This window comes from Anopheles ziemanni, chromosome 3, assembly GCF_943734765.1.
Source record: "Anopheles ziemanni chromosome 3, idAnoZiCoDA_A2_x.2, whole genome shotgun sequence".
Taxonomy (NCBI): domain Eukaryota; kingdom Metazoa; phylum Arthropoda; class Insecta; order Diptera; family Culicidae; genus Anopheles; species Anopheles ziemanni.
The window spans coordinates 9,265,694-9,276,363 of NC_080706.1; the positions used below are offsets into that span (position 1 = coordinate 9,265,694).

A 10,670-nucleotide genomic window follows, 5' to 3' on the forward strand; every position below is an offset into this window, starting at 1 on the left:
GCGTTACTTCGTGCATCCCAGCTTTAACGCGGCAAATCTCCGCAACGATGTTGCCCTTCTGCGCCTCTCGGGAACCGTCAGTCTCGGCACAACGCCTACCATCGCTACAGCTTGCCTCCCGCAGACATCTTTCAATGGCAACCGCTGCTGGGTGTCCGGATGGGGGAGGAACGACTTCCTCAGCGGCGCTTTCCAGTCCATCCCGAAGGAGGTGGATGTACCGATCGTGGACACAACTACTTGCCAGAATGCTCTACGCACGACCCGGCTCGGCACCAGCTTTGTGCTCGATCCGACAAGTTTCATCTGCGCTGGAGGTGAACTGGGAAAGGACGCATGTACGGGAGACGGTGGATCTCCACTGGTATGTCCTCTAGGGGGTCGCTGGTATGTGGTAGGTTTGGTGGCCTGGGGCATCGGATGCGGTGCGAACGGCATTCCGGGTGTGTACGTTAACGTTGCGTCGTACAACTCGTGGATCACGACTACGATCGCTACGGCATAAAAATAGTCACATCAATGACGCTTAATACAATATTCCCCTTAACATTGACTGCAATTAAACGTATACCAATATACGTACCATGATAAGAAAAAATCTTTCAGGATGTATTGTTTTGGAAACTAACACGTATTTCGGTAACAATTGTCAAACTACACAGATTTATCGAAGTATCTTGCACTTTTCATGGCATTGGCCAACCAAAAGGTTATAAAAATGTGACGATAAAAACAAAGTCAATGTAGAATTAACATAAAAAACAATAAACAAACTTATGGTCCTGTTGTTTGTCTACTTGAACCTCCACCGTAGAACATACCTGCATGTCTGTCGTGTAGTTCGTTCTTTCAACGTACTCCACGAACAACCCGCTGGTCCGGATGTTATAACTTCAAAGTGGTGATACTATCGCTGCTGTTGCCGGTGCTACTCTCGCCGTTTTTCGTCACTTTGGCTACGGAGTAGATATTGTATCGCTTCTTCAGCACTTGGTGCATCTCTTCCGTGCAGTCGATGCGCACACCGAGCCGTTTGTACTCCAGGTACGTGCGCACAAAGTTTCGATTCGTTTCGTGCACGTTTGGATGGTTCAGATACTTGTTAACGTCCATCCACTCACAACGGGCAATCTCGCGGTTGCACTTGCTGATGTCCTCCGTCAGCGGAGTCAGCGCCATCACGATGTACAGGTCCGAGCAGCCGAAACCGGCACCGTGCGCGTGCCGTATCGAAACGACAGAATCAAACTTGGTGCGTATGTTCGTTTCTTCTGCCACCTCCCGTATCGCAGCGTCGATAAAGTTTTCATCTATTGTTAAAGCAAAAATAAAATCGAATATTTGAATTTGATCTTTTTGTCCAATGATTTATAGACAATCAAACTTACTCGGTTCTACGTAGCCTCCTGGAAGCTTCCAAGAGCCGGCGATAAGTGCATAGTTTTCGCTTACCACTAGCACCTGGTTCCGGTCGTTCATCACCAGCGCCCCGACACCGACCATCGTGTGCGAGTAGGGAGGAATGTTGGCCGATTCCTCCACCGGCAGCCAGCGGTACAGCGTAACGAACGTATTTTTGGCATGATGAAACTGGAATCCATTCTAGCGGTGCAAAAACGCGGGCAGTGAGTACTTGATTGTTTTTCAACCCCGCCGGTCACTATGATGTACAGCATTGTTTTCGAGATAACAATGGACTGTGGAACATACTTACATTGACAAGCTCCGGTATCCAACTAGCAGCGTTTAGGTGGACTTTGAACCAGATTCCACGGTTTTTGCTATCGATCCAGTGCTCGAGGGACCCTGCGTTGTTAGATGGTAAAACACAGTAAAAACTTCATCTAACCTACACGTTTCGAATGGATGTACAAAAACTCCCAACTCACGCTTTAGAATGGTTGGAAAACTGTCCGCACTGCAAGTCTCCATGTTGGAATCCACAGTTATGCCATTGAAACGGTCCTTCACCCCTTTAAACGTGCCCTCGGGCGAGGTTTCCACCATGGTGTATCTACAAATGGGGACAGTTTAATAAACACCAAGGTCAGTTATATATTTATAGATAGATAGCAGGTCCAAGGATGAACTTGCCAGCGAGGAAAATGCCACTCGATTGTTTTGCTTACTTGTTAAACCAACTATCTGCACCCTTGGTAATGTTGCTCTCCTGCTGTTCGCTCATCTTGCTCGAATGGCGCGTTATCAATGAAACCGGGTTACATCTGACAATTGATAGCAGGCGCTGTGGAACGACAAAGAGCGCCCTACTCATTTAGCGACCGGCGGTACGGATTGACAATGACGGACCAAGAAAGACACGATGTTGGTCACACGTGTCTCAACCAAGTTCAAATGCGAGCTTCAGATTCAAACAACCAAAACTACACGAAATCCACTGAATTGCACTGATTCGCGAACGAATTAACAGAAAAACGCACACTCAACGCAATTCGGGCGGGATGCACTTGCTATGAAGATCTCGATCGACGCACTAATGATTCCGATGTCACCTCGAACGGACCGTGCTGTTTCCGGCCCTGTGAGCGAATTCAATACACACTCACAAGGTTATGCAGCGTAACAATTGTGCCATTGTTTGTCGGTACTGTTGCGATTGTGTTTTGATTGAAAACCACGTTACCCCGTGTTTATCGTGGACACTGGACTTCAAAACAAAATCAGCTGCAGCTCGTCGAGAGAAGAGAGAATTTCCTCTCCGCGAGTGAGCTAGTGGTGGGCCTTACAAGCTTGAACCTGTGAATAAAACAGCTCATTTGGGCCACCAAGGGCCCAGCGGATGTAGGAATTGAATATCTCAAATACGTTAGATATATTGTAATGGACGCAAAGCACCAGTTTACTTACCTGTCACTGCAATCTAGCTTCAAACACATTATATCAGCCATGTCTAAGGCGCCATTTGTGAAGAATGTTATCAGAACCTCAAACATGTTCGTTCCGCGATAAAGTCCCCGCTGGGAAAGTGCGGAAAAACATCAAAAGGAATTGCTTCACTGTTTCTGTGGCCCATGATGGATTCAATTTGAATGATAACGCTGTGTTTGAATGATAATTGTTTTTGAAACATAATAAATGCTACTCTTCTTGGAATAAACTCGGGTAAATCAGTTAGTCTGCATATTCCCGAAAAGGACTAGATTGTTCGTGTTGTTCGAATACAATTAGAAGAATAATGTCAACTATACTGATATTCTTATGTAAATTATTCATTGAATTAAACGCATCATATGAAAAATCGGCATTAGATGAGCATGTATGATATGACGGATTGGGATTCGGGGTAGAAGATCCGGATCTCAGAATGGATTTGAATCGAAAGATTCGAATCCCTCTAGGGATTCAGTTTCCTCATCACTACACTTAACTTCAAAACAAAATCAGCTGCAAAGCATTTCGCAATATTTACATGTGGCTTCGTTCACGTTGGTGGGTTCGGATGTTCAAGATAGGTAAGTGGCATTAGAGAAAACTGGTTTGAAACATGAACATGAAGTAGATTTCAACAGACCATTTTGAGTTTAAATTCCGGACCAGTAAACAATAGTAGTAAATTGAGTCTCGTGAACTATTTTGGAACAACACGGACGAGTAATTAGATATTTCGAATTCATTGAGTGTGTTCAATGTGAATACATTTGGTGTGTGCTTTCCTTGACAACATATCTACATGGTATTCATTAGAAATAGCTTGAACGTGATTTTCCAATAATTTATCCGTAAATTTTATGTACCATATAAAAATACTGATCAACCACGTTTTTAAGGACCTCTAAACATTTACCAAGTATTGCAACGTGCAAAATTTATGAATTTTTTTTTATGAATTTAGGTTTCCCGTTAGTGTCATTAGTGGAAGGATTAGGCGCAGACGATGAAGGATAAAGATCGTTGAGAAGCTAAGTCTATAGCTTAACTCATCATTTAATTTCTACGATTCGCGAGTTTGACATCAATGACGATCGTCCAAAACAAGATCAACTAATCATGAACTAGTATGGTTCCAATATTCAAACATTCAAAACCATACGAACAGCAATGCATCATGAGCAAAAAACAGATCATACCTTAAAACACGAACCAATTTATTGGGTCATTTACAGGAAATCTCAATTCATGAAACTTCCCTAATTGATTGATTTTCATGACCTATTCCATCATATTCAAGGAAAAAACAATTCCAGCAAACATCCCCCCTCTTTTTGACAAAATAAAATGATTCAACTGAATGCCTTTATGAAACTATCTGAATGTATAATCAAGTTTTGTTGCCAATGAACTCCAACCACATGCAATTAAAACATGTGTAACCAAATTAGAATATGAACCATGTAATCAGCATGGAAATCGTTAATACACTCATCAGGGTTTGTATGATGAAGTTTTAGGATTTAATCTCATTTTCCCATTCGCTGGTTCGATGAGTTAGCCTTATAGATTCATTGAGAAATACAATTCGAATTTTGGATCGGAGAGTAGTATGCTTTCATGGAGGGTAGATAACGCTCGTCTCCCTCGAAGAAATTAAATTATGATTGGTATAAAAAACGATTCGCTTCCACGAATAATTTATAATATAACGAAACATTACACTTGTATCGAAATGTATAGGTTTAAATTTGTATATTTGTTTGTTTTTAAAGTAATTCAGTAGTTAATTCATTATTAAGATCCTATGTGTGAGTAGCAAGTGCACTTTGGTTCCACAGCGTATAAGTAGAAAGAAAGAATTGACATTGAGATTTATGTTGTTTTTGATCCGTTGGCTATGGTATTTAACCTTTGAGATGAATTTCATTTCTATCATTAAACCAAAAAAATCTAAAGAATATAGTTCAACTCATAAAAAACAGACTTAGCACAAGTTTGCTACTGCACCGTTGGAGATTATCAGCCACGGAGCTATCCACGAATATCGTATTTTCATATTATCTCACCTGTTGCTTTGGTTCGTGCTTGTATCTGTACTAGACGGAAGGGGCAGGAGCAAAAGAGAATTCAAAATACCCGAGAGCTTTTCTGCCCTCGCGGAAATGCCTCACATGGCAACGGGGCTCGTCAGTACTCACGTGATGCTGCGAGCCTTTCCCGATAGGATTATCTTTCCATCTCTTTATTACTCCTGGATAGTCCCAAGGATACTCTCTTTGTCACTCCTTCCATCTATTTGAGTGCAATTCATTAGTTTTCCGGTTTTTTTCTTATCTGACACGAATAAGTTTTTCCATCCACCATCATGCTTTGGCTCCTGTGCTATCCAGCGATCAATCTACCTGAGTTTTGGCAAACTGTTTTTCTCGCTCGCACATTGTACACTCGTCATACGAAAGCAAGGAAAAATCGTACCAAGCGAGGTCGGTCATAGAAAAACTCTCCGCCACATGCTCGTCGGCAGAGATAGCAACATCATCGGACAGTCGGGCTTTCGGGTGAGCAGTTTTTCGAGCCGATGTTGCACGCCACGCGCCAACCATGGCTACGATAAGCTGCCGCGGTGTCAGTTTTCGCTGGCGTGCCGAATCAGACGGGTCGAAGGAAAACAAAGTCGGATTCCGCTCTGTGTGTACCCAGCTGGGTGGCGTCGTCTCCGTTCGCCGGTGAGCAGAAAGGATTCGCTTTTCGCAGGACTGAAAACTACCACCAGTTGCTTACGCGCACCCGTCGCGGTGGAGGAAAACCCCAAACCGACGTCAAAGATATCAATCCGTGCAGAGCACACGGGCAACTGGTGTGTGCCCGAAATAGTACCTTGAATATTTGTTTTCCGCCCCTCGACCCCGCAGCTCAGACTACCGACTCTTGTGCTCTGTTGTGTGGTGAAGTGTCGAGACCATTGTTTGGTTAAAGTGTTTTCCTATTACTTTCGTTTTCGTTCCTGTGCCTTGTCTCTCACTTTACAGCTGTGATAGACGATGTGTTGTTGGTGAATAAATAAACAAACGAATTTAAACCCTCTAGAAAACAGTGTGCTGCGTGTAACTGTGTTCCTCCTTCTCTTGAAATTTTCTGAATGGTTCCAACGAAACTGGCCAAAACACTATTCCATTCGGTATAGTTTTCCTAACAAAAAAAGTAAAAAAATAATACCTCCCATACCGGATAAGTGATTGCCAAACCCGGTTTCCTTCCGCCTCGATTAAACAATGCCATACCAACCGTAATAGCTCTGAGACTGGGTGGAAAAACAAACCACACGTGCTTTCCCCGATGGACGAACGCGATAGAAAAGCGCTTGCGATCGAGTGAGGTGTCGAACAGGTGGGAAAAGCGGATGGTATAGCCAATGCGTGAAGTGTTTTGTAAACAAAGTGATTTAGGGAGATCCGGGATCTGGGCTCGCCCTACCATTACCGTGGCAACTTCGAAGTGTATTAGGGGCAGGCGCAATAAATTACACCATCGAGGCGGCAAGAAAAAAGCATTTAATAAGGCGACCTGTGTATCGATAGCGATTTATTGGATCGGCCAAAAAGCCAGGAAGCAAAAACCAAACCTGACTAGAGAAACGTGTTGCAGCCTTGATAGAATTGTGCAAATTACCTCTCCCCCTGCCTTAGCATATCGTCCCATGTTTCGTTCCGGTCTTCCTTCCAACATTTTTACGCCTCTTCAACAGTCCTTCACTTATCTTCACTTCCCGACCTGGTGAACGTTGTGTTTCTGCTGTTTACCTTTTTCATTTATCCTCTCCGCTAACCTTTTTCCTCTATTTCTATTTCCGTGCCATTCCACACGCAGCACACGGTGGGCAAACATTTATTATTGAACTGGCGATAGCTGCTATCGGAAGACACTCACTCAGGATGTGACAAATTCTATTACCGGTTCAACTTATCAACCGTAATGGATATATGGAACTGATTTACGACCAACAAACACACACAAAAAATACTCCCCACGGTGCTCTGATTTTCTGTGCCGTTTTATGTGGGATGTCCTCTTCCATCATCGGGCGGGAGTTTACTGATTTTCTTTTTGTTCGTACTTTTTATTAGTCTCCCAATTATTTATTTAACCGATTCCGAGCGCATTCGAATTTCGCTGCCCCCTTCGTCGAAGGTGACGGGGGTTGACGTGATAAGCGAAAGTGGCCGATTGACGGGCTTGATTCACCCGTCTAGGGATCCGATATCGATGCGTTCGGAAAACGTACGCCGTGCTGATAGTTGTTTTCCAAGAACGGATCCTTATGCTCAGTCCGTCCGTTGGTGCTTGTTTTACATAATTCCGCTCCGGTGTAGCTTGATACTTTTTTCTCGAACGTTTTTCCCGTCCAGGGACAGTGGTTTGTCGTTCGACTTTTGGCATCTCAACCCGCTTGCACTCAAGCAAACACCGAAGTCACGGGTGTTAATGATGATGGACATGCTTACCCGCCCGAACAATCGGAGCGCTCGGGAAATGACTCACAGCATGACTTTTCGGTCCATGGCTTAGAGAGTATTATTAGTCCATTTGCCGACTGAGCTACCGTTATCGGTAGACTATCGCATAAACGTGTAGTATCATCTTGATTTTTTTTCACCATAGCAACGGATGAGACGCAAAAATTATATTCCGCGCCACGGTGGAGCTATAATAATGGCAAATATTTATCTTCATTTATTAGCTAGCGGTTCCACCTGGTTCCACCTTGTTCCTCCGATAATGCCTTAAAGACTTGTCTCCAACACCACCATGGATGCCGTTTTATCCTCTGTTAAAGCGAGTTTTGTATTTCGCTTTTCTGAGTGCGTGGGGTGGGATTTTCCTATCTTCGCAGGTGTCCATAAAAGCGTTTTTTTTCCTTCCGTCTGTGGCGAAGTATTATCCTTTCATCTGGCACGCGTTCTTTCCGTGAAGCAACTTTAATCGGTTTCCCTTTCCCTCGACGCAGCAACGTTTAATTATTCTCATCGCCTCGTGGTCACAGGCTTGCATTGGCTCCCAACGACACTCGGTCGAGTAATTCTCTTTTTTATGCATTCGAGCATCAGACGATGCCACATGTGCCGCATAGGCAACCTTAGCTCCGAGGAAAAGTTCACTTTCTTAGTCGTTCGGTTTCCTGCTCGCACAAATGGCAAGAAAATAGGGCAAACGGTTAAGGCTTCCCGCCGGAGGAAATGCCAGCGTTGGGGAGGTGTTGCGGCGATAAGTGACATAATCGTAATCACGAAAATTTACCCCTTCAGCTCCTGCCACCGGGCGGTAATCCTTTCTTTCGGGCCGAAATAGGTCGCCGTTTCCGGATGCGAACGTGATTTACATAAATATACATAAACAGCACCCGGCAATCGGAGAGACAACAACACCATGAGTTTTCTCGAGGCGGGTTGAAGGTTGTAGTTAATCCTTTTACGCACCGAAATGCTGCGTCTTTATGGCTTTCCCGAAGCAGGACGAACGGTTGGGTGAAAAAAGATGGCGTCGCGTTGTGCAACGAAGCCAACATGTTCAATCGAACGAATCGGCACGGACATGATTTGATGGGGCAGTTTAGTTTTCAGGCGACTATTTGAATACAAGCGCGAAAAGCATTCCATGCGAGCCTTACACATTTCGGCGTTGTTATGCACGCACAGCTCGTTCGGTTGTTTATTAGAAAGGCACTTAAGAGTTTTCAACTTAAAATGTAAGACACGATTCGAACCCGATTCTTCTGATATTGAACCAAACACCTTATTTGTGGATTCATCGTAAGACCTTACCATCTCTAAACCATAAATACAGGATGATGCAGCGAAAATAGATGATTTGAAAAGTCATTTTCAGAAAAAGTTTACATACATACGATATTATTTATGATTTTTTACGAATACTACACTTTATAAAATTGTCGTTTATATGATTTTAAAAGTGACACTGGGCAAATTACGACCCCCATAAAAGAAACAAAACTTGACCTTGTTTTGACATTTTACCGAGTTTCGCAAATTTACGGCTATTTCAAATCATCGAGTTTTCCTGCTCCACCCTGTATCTCTCAAAACTATAGTTATTGAATAGGACGAGTTTAAGCTTTAACTCATGCAAAACTGCTATTATGTATGCTTTAGTGCAGTTTTTCCCAATTCCCACTAGTAAAACAATTCTACAGGTAAATCAAATCGACACGTTAATAATTCATACAGAGCATGTGTATATGTTCTCAACGTATAGAATGAAACCCCAGGCTATTGCAAATTTGATACTATTTTGCAAAGAATATAGTCTCGACTGTCAATCGGCTGAAAAAGGGAAAATTTACATTTACATTCCCCTCCAGGGTCCAATGCAAACAAACTCAACGTTCAATATTGTCCATGTTATGGTGGAATATGTTATTCAATTTCACGAACCGGGAGCATATTACTCACCACTCGTCGAACCGTTGCATAGGTGGAACCTCCAGTCAAACAACAAACCACCGGCCGCTGCTAATGAGGAATATTGTTATGAACAACAACCACCCGGCTGGATTCGAGCGAAAAGGTGTGACCCGGGACACTGTGCGGTTTCATCCTGTCGCTGATTCGATAAATGCGACCATATTGAGCATCGACCGCATTGGCCACGAAAATCAGGGCTTTACGGGAAAACATATTTCAACCCCCATCCCTAAATTCTCTATCATCCGAGGAACTCAACGTTTGTGTTTTCATACAAAGTGTGGCTCTTGAGCGAGGCTTTGATAGGATCAGCGTCACGACTGAGACGTTGGTTTGACGCTTGCTAATTCCTTCCCTACCACAGCCACAATGAAGCTTTTCCTCCTGGACCTTCAGAAAAGATGTTTATCAACGTCTCGGAGGGAAGGCAGGGAAGCAAAGAAAAACCACGACCAGCCACGAACGGGCTAAAGGTGGCCCCTACCGACATCGAGGGAAACGGGAAACAGCTCGGGAAATGAAATCGGAAGCCTTTCCGTGACCACAATTAGCGCAGCGGCCTACACGAAGAAGAAACCACACCAAGCGCCTTCACGCACTGATTGATGAGGGTTGTAATTTGGAGCTTCGGTGGTAAAACTGCGCAACAAGTACACTTACGTTCATTTGCATAGTGCCAACGTACGTATGTGCGCTCCACCTCGCGAGGGACATCAAGCATTTTCGAGAGAATTTAATGGAATTAATGTCATTCGGTTGGCAGGTGTAATGCACAGGTGGAACGAAATCGGCAAACTTGGTTAGCATACTTCCGCCAGGAAGGATGATTAATTGATGTCAGATTTTCACATCGCAAATCTGCCCGGTTGGAAACGTGAGTGATTGAGAAAAGTTGTTTTCCTTTCATTTTGTTTAAAGTTTTAAAATATTTTACAAGTATGGTGTAACGATGCAACATTACATATTTATTTCGCTCCTCCATTATTGAATGAATTTTAACTAAGTTTTTTTAGTCTGTTGAATCTGTTGAAAAAGAGAGTACGGATCGTCTATGGATTCTTTTTCACGTTGGTTTTGAAGCCCCTGAAAATTGTAAAACACCAATCGATCCTCTGCACCAATATTCATCTGGATCGCCTCTCAAATAACAAAGCCCACACGTTGTTGGGACAAGTATCATTTGGCACGTTGTCATTGATCGTTTTACACAAAAACGAGGGAAGCCCCGTTATTCAAATAATTTGAAAGGTTTTTCGGCAAACATTACAATTACCAGGAAATTTTCTACTATCTGTAACG

The 10,670-nt window shown here is 43.4% G+C and overlaps 1 protein-coding gene across 2 annotated transcripts in view; it reads right to left on the reverse strand.

The window, feature by feature from the left end:
• Nucleotides 1-2,332, reverse strand: part of LOC131285990 (uncharacterized) — a 56,692-nt gene extending 54,360 nt beyond the window's left edge. The window contains exons 1-5 of one of the 2 annotated variants that reach the window (XR_009189252.1): nt 2,130-2,332; nt 1,890-2,014; nt 1,715-1,806; nt 1,389-1,602; nt 822-1,310 (exon numbers count right to left, since the gene is read on the reverse strand). Coding sequence is in view for 1 of the 2 variants with exons in the window: in XM_058314846.1 (XP_058170829.1) it covers nt 886-1,310; nt 1,389-1,602; nt 1,715-1,806; nt 1,890-2,014; nt 2,130-2,275 (1,002 nt within the window). In the remaining variant the exon portion in view is untranslated. Of the gene's footprint in view, nt 1-640; nt 1,311-1,388; nt 1,603-1,714; nt 1,807-1,889; nt 2,015-2,129 lie in introns of those variants that run through there. The other variant, XM_058314846.1, reaches the window with a different exon arrangement.
• Between the last annotated feature and the right edge of the window lie 8,338 nt (nt 2,333-10,670).